This window comes from Podarcis tiliguerta (genome assembly GCF_965153285.1).
Source record: "Podarcis tiliguerta genome assembly, chromosome: 2".
NCBI lineage: Eukaryota > Metazoa > Chordata > Lepidosauria > Squamata > Lacertidae > Podarcis > Podarcis tiliguerta.
The window spans coordinates 56,327,836-56,355,655 of NC_139535.1; the positions used below are offsets into that span (position 1 = coordinate 56,327,836).

The 27,820-nt window shown below is 45.9% G+C and overlaps 1 protein-coding gene across 4 annotated transcripts; it reads right to left on the bottom strand.

Moving 5' to 3' along the window:
- Positions 1-76: 76 nt before the first annotated feature.
- CDHR2 (cadherin related family member 2) lies at positions 77-27,820 on the bottom strand. 4 transcript variants are annotated; one of them, XR_014506969.1, is made up of 32 exons: positions 27,696-27,820; positions 24,313-24,377; positions 23,695-23,763; positions 22,488-22,627; positions 20,017-20,070; positions 19,413-19,502; positions 18,553-18,642; positions 17,702-17,827; positions 16,440-16,583; positions 14,412-14,487; positions 13,842-13,948; positions 13,507-13,740; positions 12,671-12,826; positions 11,996-12,163; positions 11,730-11,791; positions 11,361-11,601; positions 10,606-10,845; positions 10,049-10,118; positions 8,699-9,313; positions 7,563-7,634; positions 7,085-7,134; positions 6,443-6,594; positions 5,855-5,957; positions 5,672-5,760; positions 5,269-5,352; positions 4,748-4,825; positions 3,879-3,939; positions 3,350-3,416; positions 2,552-2,665; positions 1,860-1,934; positions 1,455-1,530; positions 77-590 (listed from the first exon to the last, which is right to left on the bottom strand). XR_014506969.1 is itself a non-coding variant. In XM_083422542.1 (32 exons), exons 1-32 carry the CDS (start codon positions 27,803-27,805, stop codon positions 438-440), a joined length of 4,089 nt encoding a protein of 1,362 aa, XP_083278668.1. In that variant the 5' UTR covers positions 27,806-27,820; the 3' UTR covers positions 77-437. The 4 variants fall into 4 exon arrangements, 3 of the variants coding, with proteins under 3 accessions (XP_083278668.1, XP_083278667.1, XP_083278669.1); XM_083422542.1 differs by having other exon boundaries at positions 3,350-3,474; XM_083422541.1 differs by having other exon boundaries at positions 77-593; positions 3,350-3,474.

A 27,820-nucleotide genomic window follows, 5' to 3' on the forward strand; every position in this document is an offset into this window, starting at 1 on the left:
GCTAGGTTCGGTTGGATACAACCTAATACTCTAAATCCCCATTCCCTCCCTGCCCTGTTTCCAGTGAGAGGTGGAATTTTTATTATGTTATTTATTTCATGAAATTTATACTCTGCTTGATTGTTTTTTTTTTAAAAAACGAACCCACAAGCCATTTTGCATCGTACCTTTTGAACACATGAAAATACTAGTGTTGCCTAGCATGGTAGGCACTTACCACCTCTTCCACTTTCTTGTTGTTCAGTGTGATCTCTCTAGTTTGGGCCAGGCTCATTTCTGCCTAGGATGCAGGCTTGCAGACAATCATAAGTCATGGATTAAAAAGGATTCCCAGTGAGTTTCTTTACAGTTGCTGACGCAATGTCTCCAAGCCAATGTTGCTATACAAGTCCTGCTCATAAGTGTCTGTTCCTCTGCCAGGAGGAAGCAGGGTGTGATCAGAGATCACTGGTGTCCAAAGAGGTGTTCTCGAAGGCAAAAGACTGCTTGGTGTGTCCCGGTTGCTCTGGTTTGTCTTTCTTGTGGCTTTCTAAGGCAGCTTTCAGTGGCTCATTCTGGCCATTTGCCTGGTGTACAGCATCTGCTTTGTCCTGCTGGGATGAAAGAGAGTATGAGATTAGAATATGATCCATCTATGTTGTAAAGTCCTATTTGCCATTGTGTCCTTGGATTATTGGGTGGATTGTCACTCCAAGAACTGCAGCGTTGACCACATAAGGAGTCATTTCCTGTGGTGCAGGAACCTGAACCTCTGCATGTGAAAGCTGAATATCAGGTCTAAGAGAGCAGATCCACTTTGAAGAAGTAGCCTGGGGTGTGTGTCTGCTGACATACCTTTGATCTTAGCTCCGTTGCAGCTAGGCTACTACAGCATAGTAGTGGGTCTTTCCAGGCCTATCATTACACTTGAAGAGAGCCAGGCACATTGCAGTAAACCTTTGAAGTGTAGTGCAGAAGGCACTTTCCGTGGCTGTACACTGAATACCTGCGCAATACCTCTTACTGCCCATCCCAGTGGATTGGAAAGGCCCCTGTGAGGCCTGCTAACAGTGGTGCTGCAAGATGAGACGCCCCATGAGAGCCTCGCTGAACTTGAAGACATACGTATGGCTGGTTCACCAGTAATAGGTTACCTGACTGGAATGTGCCTTGTGACAAAGTCACACTGGGTCATCTACAGGGTGTGTGGCCTGATGGTGGTTATAAAGGGCCACTGCCTGGCATTTGGATTAACAGTCCAGGGCTCTTCAAAAGAGAAGGAAAAATGAAACAAGGGAGGCACTTTTTAGGGGCATGTGTCACATGACTCGCCCGGGAGCGTGCCCCGGAAGATGAGCATCCTGGTTTTGCATCATAAAAAGTTGAAAGGTATGTCATCGTCATCATCAAATGTCAGGAACATGCTTTGGCTGGGAGAATGTCCTGTGGGGAGTGACAGGTTTGAGGGTCCTCACCCTTTTGTAAGCGGCTGGAGCAACCTCTGGAGCAACTTCTGGAGCATCAACCATGTTCTCATCAAGGGAGTTCAGGCTGTAAAGAGAAAGCAGCATGGGCTGATTAGGGAGCTCTTTGTCACCCCTAGCTGCCAGTCTCCATGCCCCCACCAGCGGGAGCCAGGGATGTGAAGTGAGGGGAACGGGCTCGCAAAGTGGTGGCCCTGCCTTACGTGGTTAGTCATTCTAAACATTACAATGGGTGTGTGGTCAACTCAGTTCTTTGACAGCAGCCCCATTGCAAATGTGACCTTTGGGGAAATGCATGAAAGAGGGCCTTTGGAGGGCAAGTCAGTTTCATTCAATCAATCATGACCTGGTTCATGCACAGGAGGTGAGACTGAAAGACAAGATTCATGGGCATACCTGGCCACTTCAGAGCTGGCGTTTTCCTCCAGGTCCAGGGAGGGGTACAAGGAGAAACCAAGCACAGGGTTAGCTCTGAGGAAGAATAGTCCAGTGGTGAGTTTCTTAATCACTACAAATTCAGCCCACCAGAATCTTATCATGCAGCTGACTAGACAGCACAGAATGCCAGACAGGGGAGGGAACCACAAGACCACTCAGTGCAGCAAAATCACATGCAATGCATAATTGATAACAATTGTCAGTGTGATGCACACAGCACAGCAACAGCCTTGTGTTGCACAAAATGTGTATCACCAAAGTCAAGGCTGCTAGCAGCTTCCGCCTTAATTTTGCTTACCCATGTACAGCAGAGTTTGACACTTCAAAGAAGGAAATTCACTAGTAACTGGCTAAAAATATGGATATCCACCTGGGCATCAAATCCCATCCTTTTCACTGTATAGCCACAGATCAATCCTTTTCTGAATTTGTCTGGAGATGCTGGACATACTTCTATCATATTGCAAATTCAGTACAGAACCAGTTCAGCACATGGAGTTTAACAACACAAATTTGAATAACTAAAGGGCATGGGGTCTACTAGGAGGCAGGCACACGCTTACGTTTCTTCCTGATTTTGCCCCTCCACGGGTCAATCCAGGATACACCCCTTTTACTAGGGCAAACCTTGCCCCACCCCAAAAGCATACCCTTCTGTGTTGTATCTGTTGGTCCCAGGGATAGCAGGCCCCTGTACCACATCACCAGGTGAGAACTTTGAAGCCACCTTCAGGGCTTTTAAGGCCCTCAGCTTCCTCACATAACTGCAAAAAGAAATGAGAAAGAAGAGTGAACAACCTGAGAAGAGCCCTGCTGGAGAAGACCAAAGGCCTATTGAGCCCAGCATCCTGTTCCCACCATAGGCAACCAGATGCCCATGGGAAGCCCTCAAGTAGGGCATGGCCAACACTCCCACCACACATGATCTCCAGCAGCTAGTAGCCAGAGGCACTCTCCCTCTGCAAGTAGTACTTAGCCATCATGGCTATTGGTCAGGCCAGGGAACATGCTGCCCTACCACGAGAATGCCACAAAACCAAGCATGTGGAATAGCAGAATGGTGGAACCACGTGAGGGAGGCAGGCTATGCTGGCTTTTGGGAAGGTGCTGATGCAGTGCAGCATGTGTACATACATATAGAATTTCATTTGTATGCCGCCTTTCCACATTTAAAACCATGCTCGAGTGGCTTACAACATGAAAAAATACATAATTACATAACAAACACATCAATCAAACAGCAAACCATTTCCACACAAATCATAACATGAAATAGACAAAAAAAGCAGTAACAGCAACAAACCTGTCCACCCCCCCACAAAAAGCCCTTAATAATACACCAGCCCCTTTTTTGTTGAGTGTGCAGAAACAAATAGAGGCAGCGTTGAACCAGCTGCAGCAAGGACGTTCGTATACCTGCCATAATAAGGGGAAGGGCACTTTTGTACCTTTTCCTCATGCCTATGATTATCAGGATCATGACGATGAGGATAACAAGCGCAGCCACAGCCAGCCCTGCAATGACAGCGAACAGCTCATTCTCCTTGTTGGACTGCGTCACCTCCACTGGGCCCTGGGATACACAAGAGTATCACTACACTGGCTCAGCAAGTGCATGTGTCTACAACATAATGTTTCAGTTATGCCCTGGCTACAGCCTCAGTGCACACAGCCTCTCTCTATGCCAGTCCCAGCTGTGGTGCAAGATTGGTTTCCAGCATGCCATTCTGCCAGGGTGCCCGTTTCTCCACCAGCATTGGCTCCAGCCACACAATCTCTCCCATGGCCGTCTCACTTGCCTTGGCAAGGTAGAGCTTGCTGTCTTGCCAGGGGCACACACCAAGCCACCGATGCACCCATTCCGACAGAGCTCTCCTGTTTGAGCTTTGACAAATCCCACCACTGCCGCCTTACTTCAAAGAGACCCTAGAGCTGCTCCTCAGTGTTTGGGAGTATGAGCAGGAAATGTGCACTCACAATGATGGATAGGCCAAGCTTGAGCAACCGAGAGAGTTCCCCAGGGTTTCTCTGGATGAGTCTGGAAAGAAGACAGAAAGGTGTCCATGAAGTGTTCCTTGGGATATAAGAAGCCCTGCTGAATCAGGCCAAAGGCCCATTTAGTCCAGCATCCTGTTCTCACAGGGGTCAACCAGATGCTCATAAGAAACCCACAAGCAGGAGAATGACAATGAGTTCAACAGGACTCTCCTGCCCACTTGGGATTCCTAGCAACTGGTATAAAGAGGTCTGTTGCATCTGACAGTGGAGATGGAACACAGCCATTGGGGTGGCTAGTAGCCACTGATAGCCTTAACCTCCATGAACTTGGCTAGTGCTTCTTTAAAGCCACCCAAATTGGTGGCCACCACTACACCCCAAGGGGAAACTTTCCCCATGATTCAAATTACTGGGAGTGGGGGGGGGGGGAGAGGGAGCCTGGCCTCTTAACTACTGGTTTTAGAAGACCTGGGGAGGGCTATGATTTCATTCAAACTGGGTTTGAATCAGGGGATCAGCCATCCTTACCTTTCCCCTCATAATTCAAACACTTCCTTGCCATGCAAACTTCTGCCAGAGCAGATGCACATTTCCCCTTTCTGATGCTCCCCTCTTTCCTCCTGCCCATGCTCTTAAGCTCAGCCTCCCCTAACCTGGCACTCTCCAGATATTTTGGACTTCAACTCCCATCAGCCCCAGCTAGCCTGGTCAATGGTCAGGGATGATGGGATATGTTTTAGACTACAATGCTTTAATCTGGAGAGCACCAGGTTGGGGAAGGCCACACTGACCTTTGCCTGGGCTCCTCAACCCAGCCCAGCCCATCTCCACCGTGATGCATCACTTACGTGCGTACTTCTCCGGACATCAGAGCTGTGCCATTGCTATAGACGAAATAGGCCTCCATTGCTGTCTTCACCACAGCCCTAGAGGAGTTGAGATGGTGATGTGTAAGATGGACATGTATGGGGATGGGAAAGGGGTATTGCCAGAAGCCCCTTCCTAGACCTTTTACTGATCAAAGAGCCAACCCCCAGGGAATTATTGGGTAACCTGACTGGCTTTGCAAACACAGCCAACCCCTGATGAATCAGCACTACAGAGTCAACAGCATCATCTGTCACACTGGTTACATGCAACCTCAGTGCTTGGAACCTCAAGGAGGACATGAATCCGCAAATATTCTTTACCCCTCTCCATTTACTCTACAGACATTCAAACATACTTCCTACCAGCATACTTCCTATGCCTGTGGCCAGCCATAGATGTAAGCATCACAAGTACTTCCCCCTTTGTTCATGCTTCTCAGGCACTACTGTCTTCCCTTTAGCTTCACTCATTTCCTTTCATCTTGTTCTGTCCCAGTCACCTGTCAGATCTGGAGCTCCCGGAATCCTCGATGGACCTGATGTTTGCTACATGGACAGTTGCTTGGGTAGCTATAGTCAGAGCCCTGGAAAAAGCACAGAAAATGAGTGTCTCTAAGTGTCTCTTTAACTTCATGTTCAGGGGTCGGCTCCTCTGTGGTGCATGGCTTGCCCTGCACCCTGGGGCATGAGATAGTAATGGTGCCAGTAAGTTTCAGAATCCGGCTTTAGATATGAAACCATTAGCGGAATAGGAATTGTTAGTGCACACAAAGCCCTCAGTTTTTAATTATATTTGCAGTGCTTCTTTCCTTTCTTAAGTTGTATTTTCCATGGAATTCAAATTGCAATACAATAAATATGTCCCTGGATCAAACCACTGAATGGAAGGGAAAGATGCCATACACATTGATTTCATCCGAATTAGACTGCACGTCCTGCAAGGAGGAATCAAACACCAGCCGGACACGGTAGCTCTGGTCGACAGTGTAGATCTAGAGAAAGAGAGAGGCAAATGTTCTCAGAAGAAAGTCATGGTGAATGTCTGCATTGCGAAAGGAATCTGGGTAGATCAGAAAGCTGTCTTACGTCCAGTGATACTGAGGAATACAGTGGAGGGTTCCCATGGTCCTTGGCTTCCACTGTCACCCGATACTGACCCTTCAATGAACTGTCAAGGCTGCTGGCAACTCTGCAGAAACAGAGGAATTGATATCAGAGGGACTGAGTTCCTGATCCCAGAGTCTGTACAGGGACAGACCAGCCCTTAGTTCCACAATGCCCTGTCTGTGCATGTGGCCCTTAGGACACTGCTCCAAGCTTGGGGACAGATCACAGGGAGACCACCAGATAAAACATGTACTAAACTGGAATTTATAGTGAAGTATTAGACCCAGAACAGGAGAAAGTGAGAAGCTAGTGTTAACATTTAAGCTACCTATTTTGCTATCACTGTCTGTGCTGAGAAGCAACACTCTCTTTCTAGATAGGATGCCAGGAGTATAGCTGCATTGGTCATGCTCAAGCTATTATCAGAATTTCCCCAAGATCAAATGACTAGCAATGCTACACTTTCGTCTTGGCTTCCATTCTTCCTGGATTTCCTCTCCCTGTCAATACAGTGGCAACCCTTGTGGTCTCCACAAAGCTCCCAGACAACAAAACCCCATCAATTACTGGATGCTCCCAATGTAGAGGTCCTTCTCTGTTGTTGTCTCCACTTTGAAAAGATTTTCACGGATCTGCTCAGGTCCATTGTCTGGGATGAAAAGTACCCTGGAGATGGCAAATGAAATCACACTGTTCACACCCGAATCAGCGTCTTTAGCCTGGAAGGAGGAGGAGGAGGACACTATTGTTGCTGCTTCTTTGAACTACCCCACATCACATAGCTTGTGGGAACTAGGAGCCAGTTCCCACCACAAGGAAGGAGCTGTGTGAAGTGTAGTTAGGTTCCCACGAGGCAAGACACAGTGATAACAGCGAGAACCTTTATTGAACTACATAACTGGGAAACAGGTGCAAAGCAACTGCTTATATACATTCCTGAAACCTTGGGCCACTCCCACTCCCAACATGACTGGCTGTCTAAACATTCAAGCTGCGAATCACGAGTCAGAGTTCAAGGGCCAATGGCAGAGGCCCAAATCCTGAAATGTTCTGTGATTGGACATAATGTATTGAATCGGAACACAGGAGCTCAGAATCCTTAGTCCAGACTCAAGCTCAGGCAAATACAGACCACAGTATACATAGCACTGTGTACCCAAATGAGTACACACCCATACACACATGTGCCCCAACATTGCATTCTCTCACCTTGACTACAGCCACCTGCAGGTTCACAGAAGAGACTTCTGGGATTATCACTGCAACAAAACACCAGATACAGATCAAAGAATGGGTGCCAAAGAGCAGGGCATGCTGGACAGAGGTCTTTCCTAGGAGCTTGCTCTCACTTCTAGCTCCAGCCTCCTTTGTCCTGGCTAATGTTAGACAGGAAGGCAACCAGCTGCTCCTCCCTTAACAATTGACTGGGGAAGATCGGCTATTTGACACTAATGGAGGAGGAAAGGATACCCTTCTTATGGAAGGAGGAGCTTTCTGAGAGCTACGATTGCTTTTAATTCATTCGGGGGGGGGCTCCAATTATCTCAGCCCGAAAGAGCAGGCAAGAGGAATTTCTATCAAAAGAGGACAAAGCTGGAGGAGAATCTTTGATGCAGTCTCTCATACACCCCCATCTATCCATTAGGGGGCAGTAGCAGCACATTTCTCTTGCATATATTGCTCTCACCAAAGGTGGTGGTGCTTTCTACAAACTCCGGTGGGTTGTCATTCACATCCGTGATTAAGATTCTCAGGGTCTCTGCAGGAAGAAGAAAAGGCACAACAGAGGAGGCACTAGTTACTGACTGAAGTGGCTCTGCAGACTCCACCCTGCTCCCAGTGAGGAACACAATACTGCATCACCTATCAAGGTTTGTCTCTCAAGTCCTTCAACAAACAGCCCATTCACATAGCTTACTAAATTAGTTCACTGTTCTGTTGCCTCCATTCTACAATGCTAAGGAGCCTCCAGCTGTGAAGATGCTGGGACCAGATTAGCAATGACATTCCTCCCACAAAGTAGATCCAAAGTAGATGCAATAGCAGCAGAACCACAGAGATAAGAAAATAAGCTTATGGCAATTAAGTCGTTTCACTGACAGAACCTAGTGTTCAACCACTTTGTCACTAAATCCATCTAAAAGAATGGGGATCAGGGCAGATACTTAAAGAGATAGCTTGCGGGGACAGAAAATGTGAATGGGATCCTTTCACCCATGCTTTCCCCTCTAAAACAGCTTCTCTATAGCCATATTTCTCCCAGTGGGCCTCCCAAACCACAAGTAACCCCTTCTGGGAGAAAAATGGCTGCAGATAAAAGATTATTTGGGGTTGGGAGGAGGAGAAGTGCAGGTGGTGGGAATTCAGCCCCTCCCCCTCCACAATCTCCCCAGTCTAGGACCCTGTGCTTTATTTTAAAAAACCCAGCAGAACACAGGTTGAGTTGTTGTGCCACCATCACACTTAGCTGCTTCCTCATGCAATGACAACATGTTTTTTAAAGTCAACTGTGCAACAAGGTAGATGAGACTCTGGAAAGTTTGCCCAGGTACCAACTTTCTATTCCACTGACTCATTTCCTTCAGCAGCTTTTCTATATACAATGCACACTGCCTCTGAGGGGAGGCTGGGACTGGAGCATATGGTATTTACAATGCCCACCAAGCAGCAGTCCTGCATGGCTCCCTGAAGCATCTCCAGCTAGGACCAAATGCTACATCCTAGCCACAAAGAGAAAGTAGGACCGATGGAGAAAAGGAAGGAAGCTGTAAAGCTCAAGATTCAGAGGGGATGCAGAACCAAGTCTTCACCCTAATGTCTTACCATTTCCACTGAAGGGGTTTCCCTTCTCAGTGAACTCATCCTTAACACGCAATGTGAGCTCCACCAGGTCACAGGCCTCATAGTCTATCTCCGAACTATTTACAAAAATTGAGCCATTGGGCTCCAGAAGGAACCACTCCTGGCACACATTGCCCACATTGACTGAACGATTGAAGCAGGCTACAGCTAACTCCTGGAATACCAGCGAGTGGTTGGTGTCCATGTCGGTGGCATTTAGCGTGACAACTAATTCATGCAGGGTGACGTTCTCCAAAACTTCAATGTCTCGTGGTGGAGATGGCTCAATGGTTGGGGACTCGTCGTTGACATCCAGCACGTTCACCCTCACCACAGCGGTGACAACATCCACGGTCCCCCCAAAGTCTGAATTTTCCGCCTGCACGGTCAGATTGAAGAACTTCTGCTGCAGCCGATCATAGTCAAGAGCAACATCGGAGTCCAGATTCAAGATCCCCTGGTACCAGCCAGAGCCAAGGCGATTCGAACGCACCATAAAGTTATTTGAACCTGCGCTGCTTTCAATGTAGAATGAGATACGGTTGTTTATCACTGTTTGATCAGCATCGGTAGCCTCCACACTCCCCACAAAGACTCCTAGAGATGGAAGGTTAGTTAGAAAGAATAACAACATTTTCATCACATTGCCGCAGCCCCACAGATCTTAAAAAGCAATGCAACCTCTACACTTCTCTACACTTCTAATGCTCATGGAAAGCAACACCTCCTAACTAGGAAATGCCATTATATGCTTCCTGTTTAATGCCTTGTCACATCTTCCTGTTCCCCACTGCTAATCAATGCAATAAATACTACAGATCACTGGTAAAACATCTGTTTTAGCAAGTAGGGATTGGTTGGTTTTCAAATTTCTACAGATAAATGATAATTTATAATTTCCTAAGGAAATCCCACCCTGCCAAAGGAACCAGAAGTTATCATTTATCTGTAAGAACTTGAAAAAGACTGCTTGCCAAAACAGATAATGTTTTCGTATATGGTCGAAAACCTATTAGTACAATGCAGGTATTATTTAGATATAAGTTGGGTCCCCCTATTTGTTGTGCATACTATTTTTGTCAACAGAGGCAGATTCAGGGGAGAGCGACAGGTTTGGGCGCACTGAGTGCAGGGCCTCAGAGTGCCTCAGGGGGCACTATGATGTAGAATGGAAGGGAGGGGACCAAATTTTGGCAATGCATTGGGGGCTACTGAAATTTGAGACCCCAAGGTCCGCCACTGTTGCCAGACTCCCTTGTTGCATCATGTTGTTGTCCCAGGTTAATCCTAGTTCCTTTCCACTCTGGACTAAAGATGACTGGCTCACCGTACCTTTCAAGCCCTCTGGAACGGAAAATTCATAAAAGGAGCTGTTGAATCTGGGTGCGTTGTCATTTATGTCCTAAAGAGAAAAGGGGAAAACTGGTAATGGGGCAATTCCACATCCAAGCATCCACTTAGGGGAATGGCTATAGCTCAATGGTAGATTATTTGCCTTGCATGCAGAAGGTCTCAGGTTCAATTCCCTGGCATCTCCAAGGAGCGTTGAGAGAGAGAACCCTTCTTGAACCCTTGGAGAGCTGCTGCCAGGCAGTGTAGACCACACAGAGCTCAATGGACCAATAATTTGATTCAGTATAAGGCAGCTTCATCTGTACTCAAGATAATATAGGGCATCTTCACAGCAATGACAGAGCAGGGATGACACAGTTTCTGAGACCCCAATACCATGGGTTAGCCATCTGCCACAAAACACACACTCTTAGGGTGCCTGTTTCCATCACCGACAGACACTCTGGAACCTGGCTCAGCTTACCTGAGCAGGGCCTAAGGTGCCTCTTTATGTATGAGTCTCCTTTTTCCAGAGCCCTGACAGGGTGCACCATTACCTCCACGATGAAGGTGACATCCACTGTGTCGTTCAACTGAGGGATGCCCAAGTCATGCACAAGGACTGCCACCACCATCTTGCCCTCCAGCTCTGCAGGGATGGCTTCTCGGTCCAAGGGCCCTTCACTGCTCAGCTCTCCTGTGTTCGGGTCGATAGTGAAGTTGCTGCTGAATTCGCCAGGCACAATCTCAAACTGCAAGCGGCTATTATTGGTCTCTGGATCGTCCTGGTCGGTGGCCTGGGAAGTGAGTTGAGGGAATTTTCAGCCAACAATGAGAAGAAGTAAGATACTGCTTGCTTCGGCCAAATGGGAAGTGTGGGTGAGCCCTAAGTGTGAAGGTGTCTCCTGCCACATAAACTTTCAGGTGCATGTACAGTGGTACCTCAGGTTACATAATCTTCAGGTTATATACGCTTCAGGTTACAGACTCTGTTAACCCAGAAATAGTGCTTCAGGTTAAGCACTTTGCTTCAGGATGAGAACAGAAATCGTGCTCTGGCGGCGCAGCAGCAGCAGGGGGCCCCTTTAGCTAAAGTGGTGCTTCAGGTTAAGAACAGTTTCAGGTTAAGTACAGACCTCCGGAACGAATTAAGTACTTAAACTGAGGTACCACTGTACTAGGAGTAAGTAATTACTTGTTGTCCTATGAGTAAATCACGCCAGGGTACTTCTTTAAAGTGCACAGCAGCCTAATTTGGAAAGAGGCCCAATGCCCAGGTCCAATAAAGGGGGGAATGTTGCCTTGAAATTACCTGGATCTGGACACGGGTTTCTTGGCCCTCCGTGACAAAGACATTGTAGGAGCCCACCACAACTGGAGGGTTGTTGTTGATGTCAACTACTGTGATCTCCAACTGTGTGGATCCAGACAGACCGCCCCCATCCACTGCCTGCAAGGTGGCATAATAGACAGCACGCTTTCCCCAATCCAGATTAGAGCCATTCGCCACTAGCACTGCCCCGCTTGTTGCATTCACTGTAAACGTGGAATGGCTGCGTAACAGAGAAAAGACACATCCTTAGTTTTGAGATATTCTAATTCTCTCCCAGCAAATGGAGGCCTACGCCACAATGCTCTCCTTGTTCCTCCCTCTGTTTCTCTAGCAATCCCATGTACATACATGCTCTGAGGAAGCAGATAGTAGGTGATCTCTCCATACTTTCCACTGTCTGGATCAGTAGCCTGCAGAAAGCAGAAGGATCAAATTGACTGTTATTTTTAATTGATTTCCCCATTGGGGATGTGGAGGAAGCCCAAGATGCCTGCTTCTCAACATAGCCATGAAGCACCTGGCCACATCACAGAGAACAGGTCCTTCTGATCGCACAGACAGAGAGCTCTCTGCCCCCACCTCCTGGTCCCAAGGCAGCTGCGGAACTTGCTTACCGTGATGTTGGAGGAGACAATGGTACCAGGTGGACTCTCCTCCAGTACGTAAAGTTTGTACTCGCTCTGGTTGAACTCAGGTCTGTGGTCATTGATATCCGTGAGATTGATGGTGACCATAGCAAAGGAGCAGCAATCGGTGTCCCTTCCAGTGTCATTTGCTACAATCTGCCAGGATTAGAAGGAGCCAAGTAAACCTCAGCCCAAGCATGGTCATGGTCATGGGGGCAGAAGTGGCTTCAGAGTGACTCTTACTAAACTCCATGCTGCCGCCTTTTGTGGGAAGGAACTACACAGGGTCTACTGGGCTTCAAAGGCTGTCTACATCGTGGGTCTATTTCCTTGGCAGCCAGCCAGGTATAATAGGATGCTCATACTTGATGAGAATCCAAAGCTGGTGGGGATGCTTTGATTCTACAAGAAGATGGTCAGTCACACAGTGCTAACCACACAGTTCCCACACAGCCTGACGGCTTCAGGCTCTGAGCAGACAGCAGAATTAAGTCCTTTTAAAGCTACCTTCTGGGGTGTCTGATCATAATCCTCACTTAGGTCTTCTACATTGAAATGGCCTAGAAGGAGATTCAGTTACTTTTAGTGAACAAATGGCTGAGTTAAGATCCCAGTTCTTGGCAGGAAGGGAATGGGACTCTCCCTGACCCTTGTTTCACTCACCTCCACAGTCATAGTAGGTGTCTTTTCGTAGTCCACAAGACTTGAATTGCTTACGAGGACCTGAACGGTGCCTTCATTCACAATTTTCCGGGGTGAGACTGAAAATGCAAATGCATCTGGACCCCGCAGGGACAGCTGGAAGGTGCCATTGGAGCCCTGTTCAGGGAAGAAGTCAGGGAGCTCAGATAATCAAACAGGAATAGCCAGCCTCCCAGTGCTGGGCATGGCCAAAGCAAAAGTAACCATCCATTGTCCCCCCACCCCCACTCACACTCTCATGCACCCACACAGACCACACACAAATGAACATACTGACTACACGTACGCTACACACATACACACACGGAGGCACATACAATGATATATTACAGTCTTTTGCCCTAGACTAGAAATAGAAGATAGCAGCTACAGAACCGTTGAATTTTCCAGTAGCTAAAATACTACAGTTGTTGACATAGTATATTCTAAATATTAATTTCATATTGAAGAACATTACAAATGATCTTGGACCGACTGTGGCACACTACTGAATATACATTTAACATCTTACAATATGGGATGAGACATTTTAGATTGACCTTTGGCTTATGTTTTGAGTTATACTCTGTCATCACCTGTTTTCCTTCTATAGCGATGCAGATGCTTGCCAAAAATCATAAGGAGCCACCTTCCCACTGCATGGTATGAATGGCCCAACGCTAACATGCTAGTTATAGGCGAAAAGGGGAGCAGCATCCCAGGATAGCACTGGCATCAATCATCCCTGGTATCTCCTTGTCCTTTGAGCTTTGCATCCCACCCACACGAAGCCTCACAGACTCTCCTCCCCTGCTCACCTTGTCAGGATCATAGGCCACAATGTTGAGGCCAGCCACAGGTGTTCTGGAAGAAGCGTGTTCTTCAATCTCACCGAAAAAGTCACCCTCTGGAGGGCCTGTGAAGTCACAGGTTGCGGAGTCCTCACACAGATAGAACTGAGGTTTGTTGTCATTTATGTCAGTGACCTGGATGGTCACAGTAGTGTTCACTTGCGCCACCTGCTGGTAAATGTTGAGGTTTCGTTCCCGAGCCTGAGAAATGAAGCAAGAGAGGGAGAGAGAAACTGAGGCCTTGGACGAGGGGGAGAGAGGGCAGAGAGATCTACCACTTCCCACAACTGCCTGCTACTCACCACAACCTGCAGCTGCACCTCTTCACCTGGAATGCCCTCTCGGTCCAGGTGGCCGCTCACAGTGATGATTCCTGTGGCATTGTTGATTGTGAACAAGCTAGTGGCAGCTAGGGCAGAGGGAAAAGAATGGTGGGGTGGGAGTGGGGACACACGTCATCAACCACACGAGTGGAACCCCAGTCATGCTGTTTTCTACATAGACACAACTTTAAACCACTAGCACAACCTGATGGGTTGTGGTACCATGGATGTAGCTACCAGCCCATGGTAGCTCATTATGACTGCTTATGCTGTCAGTCTCAGTGGGAAGAGCTTGAGTGATCCACTGAAACAGAAAGACCATCTAAACTGATGTGCAGACCTTTCACCATTTGCTATGAGCTGTGAGCCTGTTCGTTCTTTGGCCTTTCCCTCCCTCATTATTGGTACCCTATCAATCACCTCCTCAGCACCACCCGCCATTACATAAACCACCTACACACAAAGAGAGATACAGGATCTCAGGAACTCTAAGTACCGACTGCACACTTCATGGCCCATTATGCCCTGATCCACCCTTCCATCACTCACTGATGATGCTGTAATCGATGATGTCATTCACATTCTTGTCCTGGTCAATGGCCTGCACCTTCACCACTGATGTGCCCTAGGATGAGGAAATGGCCAGTGAGTGCTGGGCCTGCTTTGTACCAGCCCCCAGTGAGGAGGGAAAGGACAGGCCTTGAGGTCCGAAGCTCAGTGGCAGAGCATCTGGCTTGCAAGCAGAAGGCCCCACATTCAGTCCTCAACATCTCAACTACTTGGGTACAGGGTCCCTCAGGGATAGCCTGCACCCTTGTATTCCAGAGCAATCGCTGAGATTATCTGCAGGACCATATTTGGTCATTCAATGGGTTGGGGAGGCTCCTTTGACAAGAAACTGAGCCTTTAATTTCATCAGCCTGGTGAATACCCTGGCAAAAGAGATTCAGCAGGCACCTTCTGTGCCAACTTTTAAACACTTGCTGAAAATTTTTCTGCTCCACCAGGCCTATGCAGGCAATTATGAATACATTCCCCATAATGGTCTATTGATGTTTGTTTCAAATTTATATTTGCTTTTAACTTTTTATTACTTTATTGCTTGATTTTATGTTTTTATATTGCTATAAACTGCTGTGCTATATCTTTATATTACAGCAGCATATAAACATAGTTTTAAAAATATATCCATCATCTATCATCTATCATCATCTATCATCTATCATCTATCATATATCATCTATCTATCATCTATCTATCTCCAGGTAAGGCTGAGAGAGACTCATATGTCTGGAAGCCTGGAGAGTTGCTGTCAGTCAGTGCAGACAATACTGAGCTAGATGGACCAGTGGGTCTGACTCAATATAAGGCAGCTATCTGTGTTCCTAAGTTCCAGACTCCCCAAGTGTTCCTATTTTCCAGGGACATCTCTGATTTAGAGAAGCCATTCTGGTTTCTGATTTGATCTTTGAATGTCCCATATTTCCTTAGGATGTCCTTATTTTCATTGCAGAAATGTTGGAGGGTATGGAGTTATCCAGCCACCGAGTTGTCTGAAGGCAATCCCAAATAGCAAAGTTTTTTTATATATAATGTTGAATTATTTATTATGTTTTTATATGTGTTGGAAGCTGCTCAGAGTGGCTGGGGCAACCCAATAAGATGTGTGGGGTATAAATAGTAAAATGATCATTATGGAATGGGACGTCCCTATTTTCATCGGAGAAATGTTAGATGGGTATGAAGTTCCTGCTTGCCAACTTCAAGTGCTTGGCAACTCACGACCCCAAAAGAACTCAAGGTCCCCTTAAGGAATTTGCCTGAAGCAGGCATAGGCACACTCGGCTCTCCAGATGTTTTGGGATTACAACTCCCTATCCAACAGGACCAGTGGTCAGGGATGATGGGAGTTGTAGTCCCAAAGCATCTGGAGGGCTGAGTTTGCCTATGCCTAGCTAAAGCGAAGGACAAGATGCCACCACCACAACTTCCACCCAGTTCTATGGACAGAAGCCAACTAGACTGGCATTTCAACTCAGCTTCAACAGTGGTCATGCAGCAGCATCCTCCATTGCATCTGAATGTAGCAGGCTGGCTTAAAAGGGTGCAGGGCAGCCTCTGGGACACACACACACACTGCTCTGCCCTCCAAAGGCTGGGAGAGGCGCAGAAGGATCAGCCATTGGGGCTGCCCAGCTGCCTTAGTCTGGTCCCTGAGTGAGTTGCAAAAGTGACCTGTGTTCACTCCACACTTGATGCCATGTTCCTTTCATTCTTGCTCTGGCCAAGTTTAAAAGCTGCTTTGTTGAGAACTGCTGCCATGAAGGACACGGTTTCCCCTTGAAATGCTAAGGTTAAGCACACATATTTACCACACTCATATGCTTCTCCTAGACCAACACAGACAGACAGACAGACAGACAGACAGACAGACAGACAGATGCAACAAGGTACAATTGGCTGGGAAACCCCAAAAGGCTCCAATTTTTTCATGTCAAAAGAGAGCCATGACAGAAGCTGCAGGATTTCATCACTTGAGGGTCAGGAGGACACTAGAGAGCTGAAGACATCACTTACCAGAGGGCAATTCTCTGGTACAGAGCCTGAGTATGGTGCTCCCAAGAATACAGGGTCCAGGTCAGCCACATCAACAACTGTCACAGACAGATAGGCTGTGTTGTTCTGATAGATGAACTGGCCATCCAATAATCCCCCATTATCCTAGAGAAGGAGAGGGAGAGACACACAGATAGAAAGATCACTTAAACTCTGTTCTTTCTACCTACCCAAAATGTATCCCTTCTCTGCAGCAATACATACTGTTTTGTCCCTAGTAAACCCTTCCTGCTCATTGCACAGTAAAGAAACAACACCCTTGTCTGGTAGACACTCTTATTTGCTTCCAACTTCTTTAAATGTAATTGTTGCTACTGCTACCAGTACTACAAATATCCAAGTCTTCTAATGCATCTTAAAAGGAGAGCAACCAAAGGAAGAGGATGGAAAATACTGAGGAAAGCACATGCTGATGCAGAAGTGTTTGTTAGTAATCTTTCTTCATTGCTTGAAAATCTGGTTTTGGATCAACTGGTGCTTAGATTATGAAAGAAATAACAGAAAAGCACCTCCCAATTTTAGCCAAATCATTGGGTGGGTTTCAATTAATTTTTACTCAGAGTAGAACTTCTGGAGTTATGGACCGTGACAAAGATAGACAATGTATATGCAAATATCACCATCTAAAAATATCAAAATACTGCACAATATTACCAAGCATTAAGAAATGGGGAGTACCAGACCAAAAAGATATGTTTCTCACATGCATCTGAAAAGCTGGAACTGCACTAACATACAAAAAATGCCTTGACCCACAGGTAAGCCTTTACTTGGCACTGGAATGACAAAAGAATTGGCTCCAAGTATGCTTTCAAAGGGGGAATCATATCCCCAAAGCCTTGAAAACCAGCAGCTAATGGGGCCTCCACAAATATAAATTGGCCTGTCACTTTTTCTGCCTGAGGCGAAGGACAAGATTCCTGCCACCACCAGCATCCCACCACCTGCCCACTGGACTGCCAGCTGAACCTTCCTTACTTCAGCACTGGTGATGGCTCTGTGTCCTCCACAAACCTCCAACACTTTGCTGCCACTCGTCACCTACTAGAATCTGCCACCTGAGGCAGCCACCTCATTCTGCCTAATGGTAGGGCCTGGCTGCTCTGCCCATGGTAGCTAGCTGCCTTTCTCTTTTTCTGATAAATGCTCCACAGAGAGAAGGTGGTGTTTGCCCTCCCCTCTCCTCCCTTTTTCTTCCCAACATGTCACAATCTCAGCCTCACCCTGGCAAAGATCTTGATTCGGTAGAAAGTGCTCTTGTTATTGTAGCTCAATGAACCATTCAGGAACACCGTGCCATTGTAGTGGATGTAGAAGAGGTCGTGATTCTCTGCATCGTTTGGGTTGACCTGTGTACAGCGAATGCAGTATAAAAATGTGAGGTGTGAGAGAACAAAAAAGGGGGGAGCTTTTCCCAGAGCAAAACAGCAGACCCTCCCCCACAGGACCCTCCCCCTCGTGGCAAATCCCTGCAAGTGTTAAAGATCAGGTGGTGACGGTTTTATTTATATATTTGGTACATTTACACCCCAGCTTCAACACACACACAAATCCTCAGAGTGGTTGGAAGAACACTCAGCAGAAGGCACAAGGAAGACCATCCAAATGGTTCTCTCCGGGGATGGTAAAAATGTAGGAGGAACCTCAATAAATTTTAAACTTGATGCCTTCTAATGGCAGCCTAAATCTGCTGCCTGAGGTGGGATACCTCACCCTGCTCAGAAAGGAGGACTCCTTCCCTGGAATCGACATGTTTAGTTGTCATTTAGCCATTACATAAGGAGAGTCTTGCTGCGTCAGATTATAGGCCTGTACAAATCCAGCATCCTGTTCCCCACAGTTGCCAACCAGATGCTTACCTGAGGACTACAAGCAGGACAGAGAAATGAGGTAAGTGCATCTGCATGTATAAAATCCCAGGTTTCAACTGATCTCAGGCAGCTGGCTGCAAAAAGTATTTCTGTCTGAGCCTCTGGGGAGATGTTGTTAGGCTGACTAGAAAGCACTGGGGCAGCTCATTCTTTGTAAAGCAGTTCCTTTTACCTTACATCTGTATTTACAATGTGACACTCACTTCCACAATTGAATAGGATACCCGTCCAGAGTTTCCACTGTCTATGTCCACAGCTAAGACTGTGTAGATTGAGGAGCCAATTGCTGTATTCTGAAAGAGAGAGCATCAGACCACTCTGTTTAGATAAATTGGTGCTTGTGTACTAGGATTGCGGCTCCTGTTTCCACACAGACACAAATTGCAGCGGTTCCCTGATTCTTAGGTTGTCCTGACCAGAGAGGTGTCTCAGTTGGTCACACAGTACTATTGACACTACTGGCAAGACTGGGTACCTTCAGTAGTTTGTTTGCTTGTAGTCTACTTGATGAAGGAACTAGTGAAAGTACCAAACATTATGCAGGAGCTAGAACACTCTGGCTTTGATTCACAGAGGAATCTGATCAAGCCTAAATATTGGGGAAAGCAAACGCCTCTGCCTTATCCCTTAGTTTAACTCCTTTGCTGTGGACATTTCCATCAGATGAGTTATTGGCACTTCAGTTCCTGGAACCCCACTTGCTTAAAACAGGGATAACCCAAACAAATACAGATCTGTTAGCTTGGTACATGCATGCTGGCCTAGGAAGCGGTAATAGTACGATTGTGGTCAGCTGAAATTAACCACACTGGGTGGGAAGTTGCTCCTCCCAAGTAGTTTCCCAAGTGCCACTAGGTGCATGCAGTTGCAGTGAGCCACTTTGTGAATTGTCCTTATGACCACAGAGAGGGCTGCCCTGCAAATCCACCCAGATAGGACAGGTTCCTTAAATTATAAAACGGATGGGATATTTGAATTGCTTCCACTGTCTTCCGCCAGCTGTGGAATGCCATGGACCACAAAGAAAAGAAGTCTGGGCATGAGCTCAGGTGGCCAAAGGTACCTCTGGGACATCAGTAAAATAGGGTTCATTCTGGAATATTGGCTTATTGTTGTTCCGGTCTTCTACAATGATTGTGATTCCCATTTCGACCTGTTGAAGGAAGAAAAAAGACAGTAATGTGAAGAGACAAGGTAGGGGGGCTTCAGCACTCAAGAACTCCATACAAGGATGGAGGAAACCTGAGCGTTAGGGAAAAGGTTACCAGATGCAAAGAAGGACAGGGACTCCTGAGCCTTCTATAGTAGGGTAGAAGAGGCAGCTTCATCAGGGACCTCTCATCATGGAGACAAGTTCATCTCTTCTACACAACTATTGAAGGTACAAGAGTCCTGTTCCCCTTTGCTTCTGGTCACCTGACACAGGGTTGTGCTGAGCTTTTCCTACATTTGTAAGTAGGAGCATGAGACCTCAGCAGACATTGGTTTAGTGAAAGCTGCTTGGTGAGTCTCAGTTTAGTCCAGTGGTTGCTCCTCCTCCTCACCACCACCACCACCACCACCTGAGAACTGGGACAGCAGCCACCTTCCATATCCCATTCCACATGGATCTCTGCTCCTTGCTTAGAACCAGTGTTATCTTTTCCCCGGCATGTTTCTTCACTTACCGGCACACTTTTCCCATCCGTCACTTGGGCATACAGAAGCATAATTTTTGTGTCCTGGAAGGGAAAATGCAAAGCAGAAGCAGATTGGAAAAGAGGCATGATGACAACACCACCTTTCCTATTAATATACTTTTCCCCACAGTCAGAATGCCTCCTTTCTTACATGCCTGAAAGAGGCAGGGAATTCTTGAAGCAAGGGGTCCACCTGGTGAATAAAATCACTGCCGTTAATTGCAAGCTTGACCTGCCCATCACAGTGGAGTGCTCCCTCTGCTCTCTCTCCATGCTGGAATTTGTTCACCCCATTTAGAGAAGGAGCCAACGTGGTGCCCTTCAGATGTTTTGGACAACAACTCCTATCATTCCTGGATACTGCCCATGCTTGCTGGAGCTGATGGGAGTTCTGACCTGCAACATCTGGAGGGGAACCAAGTTGGCTAATGGTAAGCTTAGAGACTCAGTTTCACTTTTAGCAAATATTGATCAGCTGAATCACCAAGGCATCACAGAGCACTTCAGGGGTCCCTGCTTTGACTTGTGCAACCTTGTACAGATTCCACTTTGCCCATGCAAGACCAAAATCCCTTCTGAAGTGCCTCATTTTATCCCATGGTTGATTCATAACTTATCCAAATCTGACATATACCCCTAATGCACAAATACTCACATAAACACACATATACTATATAATATATGGGTCTTGGCTAGTGTGCCTGAATATTCCATTACAAAATGGATAATGTTAAACCATGGGGAAAAGTTAGTCTGGGGGGAAAGAAGAGAAGATTTTGAAAGTCATAGTTGAAGATTACTTACGCGGATATTAAAATCACTGTTGTATTTTGACAAGATACAATTGGTTCTCAGGGGTCAAAGAAATTATTAAGGCATTTTGTTTATGGGGAGCTGGAGAACAAACCAAGTATCTTTGCTCGCTGAAATCTAAAACCAAGGTAAAACCATAATGTCATTTGTAGGAAGGAAGGTAGCTTCTATTTTGAGATATAGCTGATAAGCTTATGGGCCAGGTGTTCTTGAGAATATCTCACCTTGGTTACATTTCAGATTACAGCAAAGATTTAATTTAATATGTAGGTTTGAGCCCAGGTGGTAGTGATTACTCATCTACAAAATTCTTGCAGAGTCTGGTCTGCAAGGAAGTACCAAAATCAGAATATTTAAATAATTATAATAATTAGTTATATATGCATTGCTTATACCAGAGCAACAAATGCCTGGACACAAGCTTTTGTTCTTGTAGGTCTGCTCTTACAAAAAAAAATGACTTGCATTCAGGAAACATGGCTGCTCTTTGGTCTTGGAAATATCAGTGTAAATGTACTGCATACGTCCATTTATTCCACGTTCACTTGACACAATATCAGCATTCCTCAACAGGATTCTGCTAGCACCAGTCTTCCTGCTACCCTCACCTTTTCCCCCATCTCTTTTTTTGAATATTAGCTTGGTGAACATCTTCAGCAGACGATGTTTAAGGCAATTTAGTTCCATGGACGATATAGGTGCTTTCCTTGACCTAATGGTGAAGCAGCTGAAGAAGCCTTGCCTTATACTCTGGGTATGGTCATATTAAAGACCCATGCATGCATGTCAGTATCTGTCTGTCTTATCCCCACATCCATGCTTGATGGGATACCTTCCCTATTATCTCTTTTTCTGCCCAATCAGACCTGCTGGGAGGTTACAGAACGTGGCATAGCATTCGTACAGGAGGGGAGGGGAAACTGCTGGGACATATAAGTCAGGCATAGGCAAACTCAGCCCTCCAGATGGTTTGAGACTACAATTCCCATCATCCCTGACCACTGGTCCTGTTAGCTAGGGATGATGGGAGTTGTAGTCCCAAAGCACCTGGAGGACCAAGTTTGCCTATGCCTGATAAAAGTAGTAGAAAAACAAGCAGCAGTTGTTGTACAACAAACAGTTTCTGTGGTCTACAGGAAGGTTAAGGTTAAGGTTTATTAAACTGATGAATCACTTCCCATTAAAAGAGTTCCCAATTTCCAACAAACAAATGAACAAACAAAATAAATTCATATAAAAAAAACAAATTTAACAATACAGTATCATAGCATTGGTGCTGCCCAAATGCCCATTAAAAAAAAAAAGTATTTGGCTGGTGTTGAAACACTGTCAAGACAGAGTCATATGGGGAAAGGTGGTCATTTAGGTACTGTATAGTGGTCCTCCTCAGCCATATAAAGCTTTAGGGGTCTAAGCCAGCACTCCGAATTGTGTGAGGAAACAAAATCAGCATCCAGTTTGGTAAGGCCAGAACCAGTGATATATGTTCATGCCCTTCTTCCAGTAAACAACCATTAACTAACACCTATGCAACCTTTACAAGAGCTCATTTGCAAAATGTTCAGATGGGGGGAAATTCACTGGCTTTCCCTGCTTGCTCTGTCTCTCCCTGTTGAATTTCTTCATTTGCTTGGCCCCATTCTTACCTCATAATTCACTCTTTGCTTCAACGTCACATTGCCTGATCTACTGTCAAGATTGAAGTAGTGGGCGTCGCTGCCGCTTATGCTATAGGTCAAAGCATCCCCTTCATCATCCACAGCCACCAGCCTTAAAACAAAGGCATCTGCAATGAGAAAGGAGTACCAGAAGTAGAGAGAGATAGGCAGGGTGAATTTGCTAGACCACCCAGGTCGGAATGACATCATTACAACAAGAACCTCTTTTCTCTGAACCTTCATCCCTGTAAGGACAAACCTTTCAAAGGAGAACCAGTAACAGAATGTTTTCTAGCTTCCTTCACTCCTCTTCCCTTCCTATCCGTTGGCCTGGATATTTGAATTATTTGTTATTATTGAAATTTTGTGTCACCTAACGCAGGACACCTCTAGAAAATTTGCAATCGAAACAAAAACAGACAATGCCATGGGTAATAATAATAATAATAATAATAATAATTTATTTATTTATTTATTTATTTCCCGCCCATCTGGCTTCATGTGATCAGCATCACGAAGCAGACACCAAGAATGAGGTCCCACTTTAGACAGACCAAATAACCACAGGATCCCCATTCAGAGGATAATAATCCCAATGAACCATCTTAAACTACCAGCAAAGAAAAGACAGCAAACACCTATACCCTCCATAGAGGATCTTCAAGCCCAGGTAGATTCATATGGGAAGAAGTGTTCCTTCAGGTACTTAGGTCCCAAAGTAATGCTTTTATTAGTTGAAATCAGCACCACTGAATCAGGCTATGTTAGCAACTTCACTACCATGTTCTGTACTAGCTGGGCTTTCCAGACCATTTCTAAGGGTATATATAACACATTGCTTCAGTCCAAGAGGGAGAGCAGCAGAACATAGATTGGTGATGGTGATGCCAGGTTATCTATATCCACCAAGGGGTGCAGCTAGGTTACCAACCTAAGCTGGTAAAAAGCATTCTTTGCTATGGAGGCCCCATGTGCCTCTAGTGACAGTAGTAGATCCAGGACTACTTCCAAGCACCAAACCTGATAGCTTCCCCAGTAAAAAGGATCCAAGGATCCATCTCTCATCTTCCCATCCAAGCCAAGGAGCAGGTAAGGCAAAGGGAAACCCAAGGACTTCTCTTTCCACCATTCTCACAAGTGTTATCATTTCCCTTTACTTCCTGCATTCCAGATGAGGATTCTTCCCTTTACTCACCTATAGGTGTGTCCTCCGGCAAGTAGAAGGTTCTGTTCATGTCGAAGCGAGGTGCTGTGTTCCCTGATGCTGTAAGGAAAACAGTTGGCTGGACATTAACATTTTTCATAGAGCCAAAGACAGCCTCTGCAGTCTTCTCTTTCCTTGTTCCCATCCCAATCTCTGTGGAGTATCTCCTGCCATTGTTGTTGTTGTTGACTTTCCCCGTACTACATAAAATCTAACCGTTTGGGTTTCCAATGAACTCAGTGTCGGAAAATATTTCCTTTAATAAAGGAAGCCCAAGTAGCGATGCTCCAATCCTAACTAGGAAAACTTAGGAAAAGACTTAGGAAAATGTACCACCTAGCTGAATCTCCACCCCCAAATACTAATGAGCAGTAGACAAAACAGGTGCCGTTCTAGACCTCCACAACCCAGTCCTATGAATTTGTATGCAAATGCCACTGGTTTTAAGCTACAGCACTGAAGAGTGCAGCCCTAGCCTTCTGAGGTAGTCATCCCACCCACCACCAAGTTGGGAGGCCTGATGACTAGGCACAAGACCACACTGTTTCCACACAGAGAGCAGGGAAGCCTTTATAGCAAATGGATAACCCTCAACATGGAAAATCTTACCTACTGCCAGAAACATGGAGAGTATCGCCCATGATAGCCAAAGCATCCTGCTAGGGCAAACAGACCTGTAAACACAGCGTAGAGAAGGATCAATTGTTGGTAACAATATGCTTTCTTTCTCCCCATCACTGAACATAAGAAGAGCCTTCTTGGATCAGGCCAAAGGTCCATCTAGCCCAACTGTGGTTCACCAGATGCCTGTGGGAAGTCTGAAAGCAATGGTGCTCTCCTCACCTGTGATTCCCAGCAACTGGTCTTCAGAAACAGACACCCTCTGTGAGTTGAGGTAGAACAGAGCCATGATGGCCAGTAACCACTGATGTCCTTACACTGCATGAATGTGTCTGACTCTCTTTTAAAGCCATCCAAGTTGGTGGTCATCACTACCTCTTGTGGCAGTGAGTTTCTTAATTGAAGTTCCTAGTGGCCTGCATGGTCCCACAAGCCTGTTGAGCTTGGTTTCCCTTGGAAAACATGGTGCTGTGCATACTGCAAACACTCATCAGGGAGGAAAACATGCCTGGGAGGATACCAATAGAATACTGTTCATACTCTGGACTTCCTCACTGACCACATTTTATAGGCTTATTTAGGCCTCTTGGGTGCCATAAATGACTTGGTTCTGCAGGTGGCATTGATCGAGAAAGTGCAACATATCCAGGAAGTGGCAACAGAAACCTGCTATCTCTTGTTATCTTAGCAACTCATAAACAAGTGAGGAGGTCTATGCTTATCCCAGGAACTCAGTTTCTCCTCTTATCAAATCACATGGCATAACCAAGCCAAACTGACGACAGGCGCTGTGCATCATGCAAGCTGAGGAGAGGGCCCATGTATTGCTGGACTAAGTACAGAGACCCCAGGGTGTGGTGAAGCATAGTGTGCCGGTGCAATATTCAATGACTGTATTTGATACAATGAAATGTTAATAGAATGCTTAAATGTGCCAGATGGCTTTGTACTCACTGGACCAAACAGTGGAAGCTGGAAGTTAAGATATTTCTTAGTGACTGGGAACTCTGTGAGCTGCACATCTCCTTATGACCCCATCTGCACTAGACATTTAAAGCAGTACCATACCACTTTTAAACAGTCATGGCTTCCCACAAAGAACCTTAAGGGTACGGAGTGTTGTTAGGAGACCCCTATTCCCCTCACAGAGCTTAAATTCCCAGAGTTCCCTGTGAAGAGGGATTGATTGTTAAACATTCTGGGAATTGGGGGAAGCCATAACTATTTAAAGCGTTATGATGCTGCTTTACATGTATAGTGCAGATGGGACTATATCTCCATTAAGAATAATAGGTCTATAGAGACCCATTAATTTTGATAGAATTAAATCTGTCTGTCAGTCTATCTATCATCTCTTCCCTTAAACCAGCCCCAGCAAGCATGGCCCATGGTCAGGGATGATGGGAATTGTAGTCCGACAATATATAGATGGCCACAGGTTCCCCATCTTAGACCATACTTTGAGCCACAATATTGCTCTTTGGATTAGGGGCCAGATAAAGGCACTATTTTTATTTCCCAGCTAGGGCTGGACTCTGACCTACCACGAACCTATTACAGGAACTGTATAACTTTGTATAGATGGCCCTTTGACTGTCAAGCATTACATCCTTCCTCCACAGGGATGGGGCTGCCAACCTGTGAGCCTTGCGGGAATCTAGTTCCTTTACTGACTGTGTACTGGGAGATATGCTGAACTTGCTAGAGAGTGGAATTTCTACGCACTCATGTAAATCTACCTCATCTTTCCAAAACCTCCCAAAGATGCACCACATGTCACCAAAATGCTTTGCGCACAATAATTTATGGAGACACACGCTGGTCTCACCATCTCCCATAAAGTTTTAGGCAGAGCTTGGAATGTCCGTTTTAAAAAGTAACTAGTTCTACTTCAAGTTCGCCTTGTCAAAAAAGTAACTTGTTCCAGTTCATCCCTTTACAAAAATGAACCCACATGGTTCACTTCAGTTCAATTTTTAGCTCAAGTTCATCCAAATAATCCTCACAAAATAATAATAGTAATAATAATAATAATAATAATAATAATAATAATTCCAGCATTCATAATGCTACAAGCTGCTATGCTGACATTTAAATGTACTTAAGAAATTATGTTCTTTAAGTTTAAAGACCTGAAGGATCCCAAGTATTAAAAAAAGTACGCAAGTGGACTAAGCAAACCTCACTGTACACACATGGTATGGTAGTGATGCCAAACTTTTGGGGCCTGGTGGTACATTTGGATTTTTGAAGGAGTTCTCACACAATAACCACCACAGGTTATGACCGGGCAGACTATGTTAAAGTTGCATAAATGTATGGCATAGATGTCACCCAAGGAGCTCAGATAGAGCTTTCCAAGGTGCTACATGGCTCCATAATGACACCAAAAGAAGAAAACTCCTCAATCTCTTCCAATTTACAAAATCTCCCCTGCCTGCTCAGCCGCAAGTTCTTCTTGTTGTTATTATTTATTAAATTTCTATACTGCCCATCATCCAAGGATTACAGGGCAGTTTACAATACAAAAACACAAAAATGCATAACCTAGTAACAAACAACAGTACCGACACACAGTTTGAAAGGCCATAAAGGTAAAGGTAATGGGACCCCTGACTCCTGACGTGGCTGACTCTGGGGTTGCGGCGCCCATCTCGCTTTACTGGCCGAGGGATCTGGCGTACAGCTTCCAGGTCATGTAGGCAGCATGACTAAGCCGCTTCTGGTGAACCAGAGCAGTGCACGGAAATGCCGTTTACCTTCCTGCCGGAGCGGTACCTATTTATCTACTTGTACTTTGACGTGCTTTCGAACTGCTAGGTTGGCAGGAGCAGGCACCGAGCAACAGGAGCTTATCCTGTCACGGGGATTCGAACTGTCGACCTTCTGATCGGCAAGCCCTAGGTTCAGTGGTTTAACCCACAGCACCACCTGCGTCCCTTGAAAGGCCACAGAAAGCCTTATTTCAGCACAACTGATGGAAACTGACAGCTTATGAATCTGCTTTAAACAGAAGATGCCATTACAAAATATAGGCTTGGGCAGCCATATACTGTTTGCCATCATTCTAGGGTGGCCTAAATGAACAGCCCTTCGGTCTACACTGGTGCCTGCAGGAAGCCATGATCCAGCCCTTTCACCCTCAGTTCTGGCTTTCATTGTTACCACATCCTGTTAACGCAGAAGGCTTTTCCAGGCTCCACAGCTGCTCGCAGGGCCTGGCACCTGCTGATCTATGCAGAGCACTCATTCTCCAGTGGACCAGGGATGTTTGCACATGGTGCTGCAGAATTCCCTAATGTCATTGTAATTCCCCTGGTCACAGCACTGATGGCCAACTAACGCTACACGTAACAGCCCCCTCCCCTTACCTTGTTTCCTGGAGGACCATGAGAAAGCGGCTCAATTCTGCTGCAGGCGACAGAGATCTGAGTACTTCGCTCAGACTTTGGCTCCTGCTGCAAATTAGCTGATCAATCATTAACTGAAATTAGTG

Coding starts and splice junctions, on each gene's coding strand:
- CDHR2 (XM_083422541.1), bottom strand. CDS start 27,805: ATGATTGATCAGCTAATTTGCAGCAGGAGCCAAAGTCTGAGCGAAGTA. Junction 5,761..5,854: donor ATTCCTCAGTATCACTGGAC/GTAAGACAGCTT, acceptor CTCTTTCTCTAG/ATCTACACTGTCGACCAGAG. Junction 4,826..5,268: donor GGGAGCTCCAGATCTGACAG/GTGACTGGGACA, acceptor CAACTCCTCTAG/GGCTGTGGTGAAGACAGCAA.